Source organism: Ascaphus truei, chromosome 3, assembly GCF_040206685.1.
Source record: "Ascaphus truei isolate aAscTru1 chromosome 3, aAscTru1.hap1, whole genome shotgun sequence".
NCBI classification, from domain to species: domain Eukaryota; kingdom Metazoa; phylum Chordata; class Amphibia; order Anura; family Ascaphidae; genus Ascaphus; species Ascaphus truei.
The window spans coordinates 352,691,799-352,705,618 of NC_134485.1; the positions used below are offsets into that span (position 1 = coordinate 352,691,799).

The 13,820-nt window shown below is 39.9% G+C and overlaps 1 protein-coding gene across 3 annotated transcripts in view; it reads left to right on the forward strand.

The window, feature by feature from the left end:
• The window catches only part of CDADC1 (cytidine and dCMP deaminase domain containing 1), a 33,757-nt gene that overhangs the window by 14,714 nt on the left and 5,223 nt on the right, over window positions 1–13,820 (forward strand). For all 3 annotated transcript variants that reach the window (XM_075591936.1, XM_075591934.1, XM_075591935.1), the window contains exons 5-6: window positions 761–810; window positions 13,201–13,376. In XM_075591936.1, the coding sequence (XP_075448051.1) occupies window positions 761–810; window positions 13,201–13,376 (226 nt within the window). The remainder of the gene's footprint in view (window positions 1–760; window positions 811–13,200; window positions 13,377–13,820) is intronic.

Here is a 13,820-nt window from a genome sequence, read left to right on the forward strand (position 1 = left end):
GAGTTACCATGTGGCTATGATGGCAATACGGTCCCGCAGAAGTGTTTACCCTTCTTATAATAAAATAGTTAAAAGCCAAGGACACCCATAAACAACATTCTTTATTTCGAAAAAGAAATATCAGCAGAACAAAAAAAGAATAATACTGGGATATTAGACGGAGAAAAAACAAGGTAACCAAAAATAAATGTATGCACACAGAACTATTCTCTTGTAAAACATCATGGTCTATATTTACTAAGCACTGCTAAGCCATAAGACACATTATGGCTCAATCATGTGAATGGGCCTAAAGATGTCCTATGGTTTAGCACCGCTTAGTAAATATTCCCCCTCATCTTTTTATTCTGGTCTTGTTCTCGGACATTATATGTTTGTTTTTTGTTTTTTTTATTTGGTGAACTTTTATGTGGGTTTGCTATATTTGTAACACATGTTCCCAAATTCTGGAGGACAAACGGCAACATGTTTCATGCAGCACTTTAAGGAAATGCTTGTGGGAACTGAGGCCCCTGTATAATCTGTTGCCACGCTCACAGGCTTCCTGGTCCTGCAGAAGCAGTAGAGTACAGTAGTGATGATGTAACTTGTTGCACGGAGTATTTTCATTTTGCCACTTGTCAGAGCAGAAGCTCCCATCCAGAATGAGAATTAAACTGAAATCCTCCAAACTAACGTGAAAATAAAATGAAGCGGGGAAAAGGCTGGTGAAGTGACAAAGTAACCTGAGCAGCTTGTCTTTTTTGTTGACTTTTTTTAGAAGATCACAAAATAGGAGTTGGTGCGGTTATTTGGGCGGAACGGAAATCTGTAAGTATTGTTTTTTGTTTCCCCCCATTCTTTAAGATTCATTTTTCCTCAACCTTGATGTGATGTATACCACTTAAAGCACAATTCAACTTCTTCCCCCCCTCCCCCTGTTTTTTTTGTTGTTATTTTCTGGCTATTATGATTATTTTAGTCTTTCGTTAGGCTGTTGACATGTGAACATTATATCTCGATGACATAAGCTCACATGCGTCACTTCAGGAAAAAGTACAGAGCTTACTGCTTGCATCAGTGTGTAATCAAGACCGCTCAGGATAAGGGAGATGTGTGTTTCAAGTCAGTGGTGTCATAAAGTTTAATTTCGCTTTTAGCCAAAAAAAATTAGTAATACAACACACAATGTTTAGACCTCGTGAGCAGAGAAAAAACTAGAGCAATAACAGACGCAGTTGTATAGAATGCAGAAACATAAAAAAAAAATATATATATATATATATATGTACGCGCAAGCAAGCAGAGAGAACTGCACCGTTAAATGCTCATTATTAACTGTGCTGAAAACCATTGCACATGACATACAAAATCAAAGAAAAAGAAGCGAAAACTCCCATTGCAGGACATTGATTTAATGTATCAAAGGTAAAAGTATCAAACAGTCTTATATAAAAAAAAAAAGTAGACCGAATGGTTACAAAAAAGTAAAATTAAAAATGTTACAGAAATAGAGGAAACAGCAGTGGATACAAAACTGTAATTAAAAAATAGAAGTAGCAGACAGCGATGAGTTCATCGGTAGACACACAGTTAATATATGCAAGTGCCCTTACAGAATATAAATTAAATTTGATCTCATCGGTGAGTCCACTTATGTAGTTGGACGTTGTATCCAATGGTAGTGTCTCTGTCACACGGCACATTGGTATAGGTGAAGCGTTCAGGGGCGCTTCCAATCTGCTCCGCAGATGTACTAGCGTCGCAGTGGAAAAAAGGCAAACCGGAACGTCCGACACAGTGATTACTGGTTCCTAGGGCTGGGCGTCGCGTTATGCACAGTATGCTGAAAGTAAGAGACCTTTATCCTAGCACAGCCTTCAGCTGATCTTGCATCCATCAGAACGGTGTCTAATCAGAAGTGGAATGCGCACCTAACAGGATACTGGTTCTAGCACTTGCTGTAACTATAGCTACTCACAGCTGGCGGTTCTCTAGCTGGTACCGCTGTAGTACAGCAGAGGTGCTACTCCACAATAACAACCTTTTATTAATAGAAAATGTTTCTGTGCACCGAACGTTGATTTTGTATTAATAACATTTGTATTTTATTAATCCAAAAATCGACGTTCGGTGCACAGAACATTTTCTATTAATAAAAGGTTGTTATTATGGAGTAGCACCTCGGCTGTACTACAGCGGTTCCAGCTAGAGAACCGCCAGCTGTGAGTAGCCATAGTTACAGCAAGTGCTAGTACCAGTATCCTGTTGGGTGCGCAAACAAAATCAACGTTCAGTGCACAGAAACGGTTTCTATTAATGAAGGTTCGTTATTATGGAGCAGTCCAGCATTCTGCAGTTCTGTAACTGGTAAGATAATTTGTATGCATGTATATTTTTAGTTGTAGAGCGCCACCAATGAACGCAGAGCGTTACAAAAGAGACACTGGTCATTCTCTATAATGTATTAAGTGCAACAAACCATAATAGGAAAGGAAATCCCTACCCCAGAGTGCTTACAATCTAAGTACAGGCATACCCCGCATTAACATACGTAATGGGACCGGAGCATATATGTAAAGCGAAAATGTACTTAAAGTGAAGCACTACCTTTTCCCCACTTATCGATGCATGTACTGTACAGCAATCGTTATATACGTGCATAACTGATGTAAATAACGCATGTGTAACAGTCTCTATAGTCTCCCTGCTTGTGCACAGCTTCGGTACAGGTAGGGAGACGGTATTGCTGTTCAGGACGTGATGACAGGCGCATGCGTGAGCTGCCGTTTGCCTATTGGGCGATATGTACTTACTCGCGAGTGTACTTAAAGTGAGTGTACTTAAAGCGGGGTATACCTGTAGTGTGTTAGAAAGACAGCAGGCGAGGGAGTAAGTGCAGCAAATAGCTGTGCTTGATCACACTTGATGGTAACGGTGGCTGTGGATATAAGGCAGTAGTGATGAGTCCTGGCTATTGAAATTATTTTTTTTTTTAGGTTTGCCTTAAATGAGGGGAGAGAAGGTGCTTGGGGAATAATAAGAGAGAGTTTCACAGGTAAGGGGCAGTGAAGGAAAATGGTAAGACCAAAGATCAGTACAATTGGAAGGGGTGGAAAGGAGAAAATAATCAGACGAGCAGGGGCATAGAGAGAAATCCAAGATGATATGTTGGAAGGAGTAGATGAATGGGGAAACCTGCAGGTACAGTAAGAATGAGAACTTTGTAGGTGGTCTGGCACATGATAAAAAGTCAGGAGAGGAATGTAAGGAGACGATGAGCAGGGTCTATTCTGGGAGAAAGTGAAATGTTTATTGCTGCAGAAATGTGGATTAATTGCAAAAGAGAAATTTGTGAGGCAAGGAGACTTGGTGGTGGTGGTGATGGTAGTAGTAGTAGGTTACAATAATTCAGGCAGGAGAGGATAAGGGCATGCATTAGAGTTTTCGAGTGAGTGAGGGAAGAGTGTAATGTTATGGAGGAAGAGAGATGGGGTTTAGCCAGAGCATGAGTGTAGAAGGAGAGGGAGGAATCAAATGTCACAGCTAAGCACCATGCCTTGGTAACGGGATATATGGTGATCCTGTTTACTGTGAATGGGGGGGGGGGAAAGGATATTGGGCTAGGTTCAGGAGGAAATATGGGGATCTCTGTTTTGGACATATTACATTTTGAGGTGGAGGAGCGTCATCCAGGAGGACATGGCCAAGAGGCAGTCAGAGATTTAGGACTGGGTTGCAAGTGTGAGATTAGAGGTGGGTAGATATATTGCTGTATCTATATACCTACGTAGAGATGATGGCCAAATTCAAAGGCATTGATAAGATTAAGTGATGGTGTATACAGAGAGAAAATGAGAGGTCCTGGAAAAGAGCCTTGAGGTACACCAACAGACAGATCAACAGGGCATGAGGACATGTTGGCGAAAGAGACAGTATATATGTGGTAGGAGACGTGTCAGGAGAAACCAGATAAAGCTATGCTTCAGATACCAATAGTGTTTAGAATCTGAATTTACACGAGAGTTGGTAACAGTATTGATAGTACCGGGGAAAATGTACTTTGGAATTTGCTTCATTGAGATCATTAGCTACTTTAGTGAGGACACAGCCTCAGATGAGTAACCTGTATGAAAGCAAAATTGCAGAAGTTCCAGAAGGTCATGGGAATTAAGAAAGTTAATATTGCGGTATCTGCCGTTCAGACACTTTGTCTCCACAGGCCCGCCTTGTAATTCTCCCTTTAATAACTACATATGAATCTATCTGCATGAATGACCCATTGGCCAAAGGCATGATTTCCATACTTTATCAGGAGTTACTTCTTCAATACTCTAATATAGTCCATGCCTTTTATTAAATAGTGAGGAAAATACTTTCGAACACCTTTTTAGAATCTGATTGGGAAGAGATCTGTGAAACAATCTCCTCCATCTCTATCAATACCACAATAAGAGAGAGTAGCTGCAAAATGCTATATTGGTGATACCTCACCCCGGATAAACTCCATAACAACTATGCACAGACGTCACAACTATTTTTTATTTATTTTTTTTCCCCCCGTAACAGCAGAAGATCAATAACTTTAATATCTGGTGGGAAAATCCTTCCCTAAAAGCACGTTGGACCCATGTGTTCAATTTAATAAATCGGCTGCTCCAGTTAGCCATCCACCCAGACCCAGCCATAGCCTTACCCTGTAAACGCCCTCCTAATATTAACAAGGTTGAACATAAACTTGTGAGCCACATACTATCGGCTATAAGATTCGGCATTGCCTTCTCATGGAAGCAAAATGTGTACAAAAACGTATCAAATGGTGGCGCTCAGTGTATACGGTTTAAATAAACATCAAATAAACCCACAGTGTAATACATAAAATAAGATAATTCGTAGTGATACTTATACAACCACGTGTGATATATGCCGCTGTGACCTGATGCAGGACTGCTCTTTCAATCCTCGTGGACAAGTGAAGGGTAGAAATCATCAAGAAGCGCAAATCATGTGGAATACAAAAGAAGACAACAAACTTATGGTGCAGTATTGTGTGAATTCGGTGTGTTAAATGGCACGGTTAAATGTACAGAATACTCACAAACGTGAGAGGTAAGTAGGCATGTAAAGGTTTCTTTAACCCGTGAGATGAAGCCTAGTATTCAGATAGGAACCCCGCTCGTGATCAGGTACACTTTAGCGATCGAGTCCACTTTAGCCAGGGGCCCTTAGGAATAAAATGAACCGGACATAGTGCAGACTGTACACAGAAGATTTATAAAAGCAAGCAAAATCCAATCAACTCACATGGTGATGGAAATAAACCAGCGTATAGATCACAGTGTGGATCTCTGCAAACCAGGAGTCCTGAAGAAACCTACAAGGTGAAACGCGTAGAGTGATGCCCTAAGACGAAACCGGAGCCTCTGGAAGCGGATGACGTCACTTCCGGTCCTCGGTGAGACGCATCCGTGACACGCATACCAGAACAGAGGAACAGTCGAGACACCACTCTTCCGGTCTGCAGAGATCCACACTGTGATCTATACGCCTGTTTATTTCCATCACCATGTGAGTTGATTGGATTTTGCTTGCTTTTATAAATCTTCTGTGTACAGTCTGCACTATGTCCGGTTCATTTTATTCCTAAGGGCCCCTGGTTAAAGTGTACCCGATCGCTAAAGTGTACCTGATCACGAGCGGGGTTCCTATCTGAATACTAGGCTTCATCTCACGGGTTAAAGAAACCTTTACATGCCTACTTACCTCTCACGTTTGTGAGTATTCTGAACATTTAACCGTGCCATTTAACACACCGAATTCACACAATACTGCACCATAAGTTTGTTGTCTTCTTTGGTATTCCACATGATTTGCGCTTCTTGATGATTTCTACCCTTCTCATGGAAGCAACCATCCCCAGTTATGAATGCAGTCAAGAATAGAGTTAATCAAACCATGGTATATTAAAAAAAAAAATTTCATTACACCATTATCAAATTCCAGAGAGTCTGGGAAACATGACTCTCAGCGGAAACTCACATCCATCATAATAGAGAGTTACTGACCCTTTAGAATCAAGGCCTAGAAAACTACAGGTGCTTTGGTAGTCCCGAGCCAATGCCTCTATTTACATAGTATATTAAATGTACAGCTTTCAGTGGGACTGGTTAACAAATAGTTATTATGCCGAGTATCTCAACAACATATTTAATCATCTGACCATATATTTGTATCACTGTGTAAATTATCATTTAATGTAAATGTGTAAGTTGTAACTTACATATTGGCCCGAAAATAGTGCGACCTCGCACATAATACGACCCTTACAGTTTTCAAGGTGTTGGGCTGCGCATATAATATGAGTACAGTTTTCGGAAGGACATTTTTAGGAAAAAAACATAGCACTATATTCAGGCCAATACTGTACTTTTATTTCACTCGGACCTGACCAACTCCTTCATTTTTATTTATTTTTTCTCCTTTAAGTAGAATATATTGGGGGAGACAATTACACATTTTAGTTGAAAGGAGACAAGGCGGTAGTTGGTAATCCACACAGGGTCAAGTGTGCTTCTTTTTTTTTTTGAGAAATGGGGACAACTGCATGCTTAAAGGGTGAGGCGACGGTGTCTGAGGATATGGGGCGTTGAAGATATGGGTGAGAGTGGGGACTTGGATAGGAGTAAGATGTTTCATAAAGTTTGAGGGAATAGGATTAAGAGGGCAAGTGGTAGAGGAAGAAGAGAGTAACTGAGAAATTTCCAACTCTGTATCTGGAGAAAAAATAACTATAGGAAGAAGGTTTTGGTGGAAGGGACATACAGAATCTCACAGGGGATAACATCCACCTTGCCTTTAACCCTTTGAGAACCCCCCCCAAGACGTAGTCGCAACGTCATGGTGTCTGGAATTCCAGGGGCCCCATGACATAGTGACTGTCATCTCAAGAGAGGGTTGTTTTTTTCTGGTTATATCGCGTCCTGCTTTCCCATGATCTGCCCCTTGACTCCTCTTCCATTCCCTGTAAGCCGGTCACGTGACCACAGTGTGCCAGAGGGGCCATGGCACTTGGTTAGTGTGACCCCTCCGGCACTGAAAGGGTTAAAGTGTAGGTTAGTGAGGGGTAGTGGTGTTTGGCAATAGAGAGAGCAGAGTTACAACAGGAAGGCAGACATTTTTAGCGTATAAAATCATAATGAGTGGGATATTTCCTGGAGAGGTGTTCAGAGGAATGAGTGTAAGCACATGAAGCGTTTGTGAATTTAGCCAAGGCTGCGGGTTAGAGGGATGAGTGTGACAGATCCAGGAAGGGGCATATACTGTAGATCTATTGAGGGAGTGGATAGACATGTAAGATATTCACCTCTCCTTGCATTTCTTTCTCTGAACCTGTTAGAGTTCACGCTAGATGCAGAGAGCTCAATTGAGTGAAGGTCTCGTGAGTAGCAAGGATAACAGGTAGGGGGAGCGTGAGTGGATTGAGTGGTGGTGAATGATATGAGATGATGGTCCGGAAAGGGGGGAGATGGAGAAATCAGAAAAGGAACAACTTTTAGTAAAGACCAGGTCTAAATAGTGGACATACTTTTGGATGCTGGAATCGGACCATTGATGGAGGCCAAAGGAGGAGGTTAGAGAGAGAAGGTGAGATGCCTAGAAGACTGAGGGGTCATCAATGTCATAATTGAAGTACCCCAGCAAAATAATGGAAGAGTGAGTAGAGGAAAAAAAGTCAGGATTGAAAGTGAGAGAGAAATGTGAGGTAGAGCAGGGATGTGCAAACTATTGGAGTTGCGCCCCTCCCCCCCTGGTGCTCGTGCCCCCCTTACCTCATTTTGCGGTGTCAAATGACGCCGCAGGATCATGTGATGTCACGTCAACCTCCAGGGGAAAAAATGATCTGAACACAAAGTGCATCATCTCGTGCATTATTTAATGTACAAAAGGTTAAACCACAAAGCTTGAGGTCGGAAACTCACAAACATTCTTGTAAAAAGCACCTTGCTGAGTTTATAGTCCTGGCTACAGCTACGACGACGGCTTGCAGCCACAAAGCAACCCAAAGTAGTCCATAGCGACCGCATATAGTCAGGGCGACTAGCAGCGACAAAGCTACCAAAATCTATGTAGCTGAAAGATTTTGGTATTTGCAGCTACAGAAGCCCCATGTGACTTGCAGCAAGCCAATCACACAGCCCCTCTGCCTTCCCCCTACCTGACGTCACCACCCCTTGAGCCAGCTACATCGCACAACAGAGTGCAACTTTTGCTACGGCAACGAGTGACAACACTGGTAGCGGTGCCGTCGCTGTAACAAGGACTATAAACTTGCCCTAAAACTCAAATAGGAAAGTCCTCAGGGAAGAGCACTTCCCCCGACCATCATCAACAGTGTGTGAAGCTTCCTCACACTTGTTCCCTGATGAAGTAGCCTTAAGCTGCTACGAAACGCGTAGGACGTTTGTTCAGCTTTTCTTGTCGCTATCCTCCTTCACCCTGCCTCCTTAACCGGCGACGGATACCTTTCCCCACTGTTCTCCGGTGAGAGCGTGAGCAGAGTGCGGAGACTCAACAACAGATTGGCACGTTTATTACTCAACTGCAACTTGGGACTGAGGACTTTCCTATGTGAGTTTTACTCGGCAACGCGCTTTTTATAGTATGTTTGTGTGTTTACGACCTCTAGCTTTGTGGTTTTTAACCTTTTGTACATTAAATAATGCACTAGATATGCTAGTTCAGTTGCGATAGTGCAGAATAAATTAGTTCTTCAGTATTAGGTGATAGCTTTTTTTATTTTTATTTGGACTAACAATTTCTCATAAGACAAGCTTTCGAGAGTTCTCCTCTCTTCCTCAGGTCAGCAATATTGATTAACAAGATGGCACCGCAATATGCCAATCTTTTCATGACAAATCTTGAATAAAGATTCCTAACTACATGCCCCCACAAACCCTACAGATACATTGATGACCTGTTTATAATATGGAGAGAGGATGAAGGAAACCTAAAACAATTCCACGAGTCCCTGAACTCATTCCATCCATCAATTAAACTCAAAATGGATTATTCGGCAAACCTAGTAAACTTTCTAGATACAACAGTAACACTGAAAAATGGCAAACTACACACATTTGTATACAAGAAACCAATAGACAGATGCTGTTACCTCCAGAACTCCAGCGTCCATCCCACTCATACCAAACAAGGTATCATACACAGCCAGTCTATAAGATACCACCGCATATGCTCTGACACTGAAGACAGAAACAACCCTGACTGAATCGTTCACACAGAAGGGATACAAACCAGAGACCATTGCCAGAACTATTACATCTGCACTAAAAGCCCCACGAGAACACCTTCTATAATACAGACAGAGAACCTTCCACATGCCACTAGTGGCCACATACAACCCTACCCTAGAGGGAATACAAAAAATAATCAAAGATCTGAACCCATGCTGGAAGAGGATGTGACATTAAAAGAAATCTTTCCCAAACCTCCCATTCTTGCATTCTGGCAACCACCAAACCTCAAACAGAAATTAGTCAACAGAAAACTTCACAACGAACTTAAAGACACTGATAATGGCACAAAACTGTTCAACACACGTTGCAAACATATGCCAAGATCCCACAGCCAGTCACAACCATGGAACACTCAATGTTAAAGGATCATACTGCTGCACATCCAGAAACGTGGTTTATATGATTCAATGCAACAAATGTGACCAAGGATGCTACATTGGGGAAACCAACCAAAAACTTCAAGGCAGAATGAATATGTACAGACATTCTAAACTCCACCACGAAGAAGGAAGATACTGCTCACTTGTGGGACATCATTTTCTCACAACCAGATCATTCCATAAGTGATTTAAAAATCTAAATCCTCAATGGAATGTTAAAACGCACCCAAGAACGGAAAACATTTGAATTCAGAATAATAAGACTCTGACACCAAAACAAAAGGATTCATTGCGGATATGGGGTTTCTCACACACTATCACAATTGTTTGTAATCATCCCCTTCCCCCTCCATGCTGTTCCTTGTTACCCTTCAATGTCTTCAAACACTTTCTCACCCTACCTTATCTACAGTACATCTCTGTTGTTTTTTTGTTTTTTCTCCCCTGCTCTCCCAAACACTGTTTTAGACACAGATTCCTGTGTTAATCAGTATATTTGACCTGAGGAAGAAAGGAGAACTCTCAAACTTGTCCTATGTCATAAATTGTTAGTCCAAATAAAAAAGGTATCATCTAATACCGAAGAACTCATTTATTCTGCATTATATTTATTGCCTTTTTTTGCATGTTTCTTCCCCTCTGGTAATTGGTTGTAATGCGTTCAGGGGCTTATTGCTGCAGGATCAAAAGATGTCTGATCACAAGCATAGTTGTTGAATCCTTGTTCAATACCTGCCATACTAAGGTGTTTTATGATTGTATTCCCCTGTACAGTACACCATTTTATTACAAACACTGCTGTATGAAAAGAACACAAGAGTGCAAACTCCATAGTGTAGTATTTACTTCAAAAACAGAGAAAAGCACACAAGTGTAAACTCACAGTGAAGTGAGAGCATGAAATACAGTATGGGGATGGCGTTTGCGGCATCCTAGGGCTTGTCGGTAAGGAGAGAAATCCCCGCTCCTTCCACACCATGGGTCTACGTCGTGTGGCTTCTTTCTGTTCTTGAAGTAAACACTGCACTGGAGTTCGCGCGTTTGCAATGCCCTTGGAGAATTTGGGTACTTTTCTCTTGTGGCAAAGAGAGCAGCATCTCCAAGATTTTGGACTGATGTACTTGGACATTTTGGGACAGTAAATATACTTATGTTCAGATCTATTACTATTTATTCTGATTTATTGAATGATTTCTCTGAATTTTTTTTAATTATTATTATTATTATTTTTTTGATGTGTGTTCATTTGCCAACTAACCTTTCTTTTGGTGGCTTTAATATTTTATCATCTTATTTGCTTTATTTATTGTTGCTATTAATAATTAATATTTTTTCCCTCCCTACTTTTGAGGAATATATGTATCTTTTTACTTATTTTTTTCATATATTGTTTAAGCCCCCTCTTCGTTTCTAATACTACTGTATGTGAGATTCCTATTGACAATGGTCTTTTTTTTAAATCAAATTTGTACCTTAACTTTGACAAATGTTCCACAATCCCATTTTCTCTGTGTAGATTTTTGTCTAAAGTTTATAATTTCATTGTGTTCATATTGTTCTTATTTTATTTCTGTATGGGAACCACTGGTTTCACGGGCATGTGAAATCTGTTAGTTTTGCAGCGCCTGGAAGTACTGTATCACTTTAAATGTTCAGGTGTCACTTTACAAAGGATTCCTGTGGCTTTGTACTTTCGCTATCACTGTTTGTTTAATGCTCCAATTCAACAATCATTCTATATGGTTATACTTTCCAATATCAAACAACGAATATCTTTCCAGAACTTTCCTCAAAGTGAAACCTAGTATTCAATGAGTACGGTTCAATGAGTTGGTTAAAAAAAAAAACCGCTTTTGAATTTTTTTTATTTTTTCATTGACAAGAACTTTCATTTAATCTAGGGGAGTCCTTGCTAAACGTGCGTTTACTAAACCTGTCCACCAAGGGCCAATAAAGATAAGGAGGGTGCTCCTGTTGAGCACATATTGATTTTGTATGTATGTATGTGTATATATATATATATATATATATATATCTCTAGAACAAATCAACCCCCTCCCATGTCCCAGATTACTAAATTATTCAGATTTAAAAATACTTACATTTTGTGTCTAATCGTATATTATTATTATTAGAGGAAAGGAGGTTTCACCAACAACAAAGGAAAGGGTTCTTTACAGTAAGGGCAGTTAGAATGTGGAATTCATTACCCATGGAGACTGTGATGGCAGATACAATGGATATCTTTTAAAATAAATAATAATAATAAAAAGGTTGGACATCTTTTTAGAAAGGAAAAGGTATACAGGGATATACTAAATAAGTAAACATGGGAAGGATGTTGATCCAGGGAGTAATCTGATTGCCTTTATTTGGAGTCAGGAAGGAATTTATTTTTCCCCTTATGAGATGTATCATTTGATTGATATTTCATTGGGGTTTTTGGTTTGCCTTCCTGTGGATCAATAGATGGTAAGTACAAATATAGGATAAAGTGTCTGTCGTCTAAATTTCATATAAGTTGAACTTGATGGACATTTTGTAAGTGGTCATTTTTTTTCATGGTAATTTTTCAACCTCATCTAGTATGTAATTATTAGAAATAATATTTGCTTTGAGTTTTTCATGTTTGGCTGGGCTCCTCTCCACAAAATACTTTCTGCCTTTGGCTAGGTAAGCAGCTGACCACAGCATTGTGAGCTCATCGGAGTGTTGGTTAGCTATACATTATGGAGCCTGCCGGAAGGAGGTGTCAGTCATTGGGTAGCATGGAGCAGAGGAAGTAGAGGGTTTCGTTGTGCCAGCATCAGCTTGGTTGCCTCAATAACATCCTGAAAACCAATGAAGACAAATGGAGGTAGAGAGATACAAGTGCAGCTTATTCTAACAAGGGACAGGGCTGGATTTTTATTTTAATTGGGTGAATATTTCCTTATCTTACTATATTATATAAATAAAATAAAAAACCTCACTTTCTTCAGTCTGATAGGAGAGGAGGGTTGATGAGTGGAAAAATCTGTCACTTTTATTTGATCATGATGACATCAGAATGAAGGTGAGTGATGGGAGGACCAGAATATTGTTGAAATTCTACAGAATATATATATTTTTTAAAAACTCAATACACACTATCTTGGCATTTTATTACATAGAAAAGCAGCCTACTTTCAGTGCTTAGAGTACAGGATTGTCAGAAAAGTATGAAAATGACAGTTTCCCCCCTCACCACCTTCGGAAATTATTACTTAATTAACACTGTATAGTTTACATATCTAATTTTTCATAACTGGATTTTGAAACCAATTACTTTCAATTTATAAGAGAGCTTGTAAAATGTCTTAATATATTGCCGTATCCCAGTTCTAGTTTTGCTTAAAGATCATTACCCAGTGTTGATAGACGTTGCAGAATGGATTTGGAGAAACCGTTGTTAAGCTTTGTGCACTAGTTTGTAGGTGTTACACTTTATTGCAATCGTACATTCATCTTCACATGAGCAGCCTGTGTGTTTCATCCTTTTCTGATTGCAGAGTACGGTGGATTGTGATGGTACAGGAACCATGTATTTCCTTGGCTGCGGATATAATGCTTTTCCGGTTGGGTCAGAATATGCGGACTTTCCTCACATGGATGACAAGCAAAAAGACCGAGAAATCCGCAAGTTTCGATACATCATTCATGCCGAGCAGAATGCATTAACGTTCAGGTAGATATCGTTAAGAGGGACATGCGTAATATTGTTATGAAATGAACCCAGATTAAGAGAACATACATAATACTGTATATTATTACATAACAAAATCCATTATTATTTTTCCCCTTATTAGACATTGGAGCATGTTTCACTGCCTTTTTTTTGTTTGCCCATCTCTGGATCAAACAACTGTAAATATGGGATAAATAACTGTCTTCTAAATTTTGCATAGGTTGAACTTGATAGAAGACATGGTTTTTTTTCCAACCACATCTATGTAACAATGTACAGTAATTGCAGTTTTCATTATATGCTGATATACTGTAGCAGCAATAGATTTCTAGATCTTGATTAACAAATACAAAAGTTGTTCAAAATTGAAAACCAAACAGAGGCATACAAAGCTGATTCACCTTGAGAGGTTCTGTAAGTGACAATTTTATCATTAACTTAATA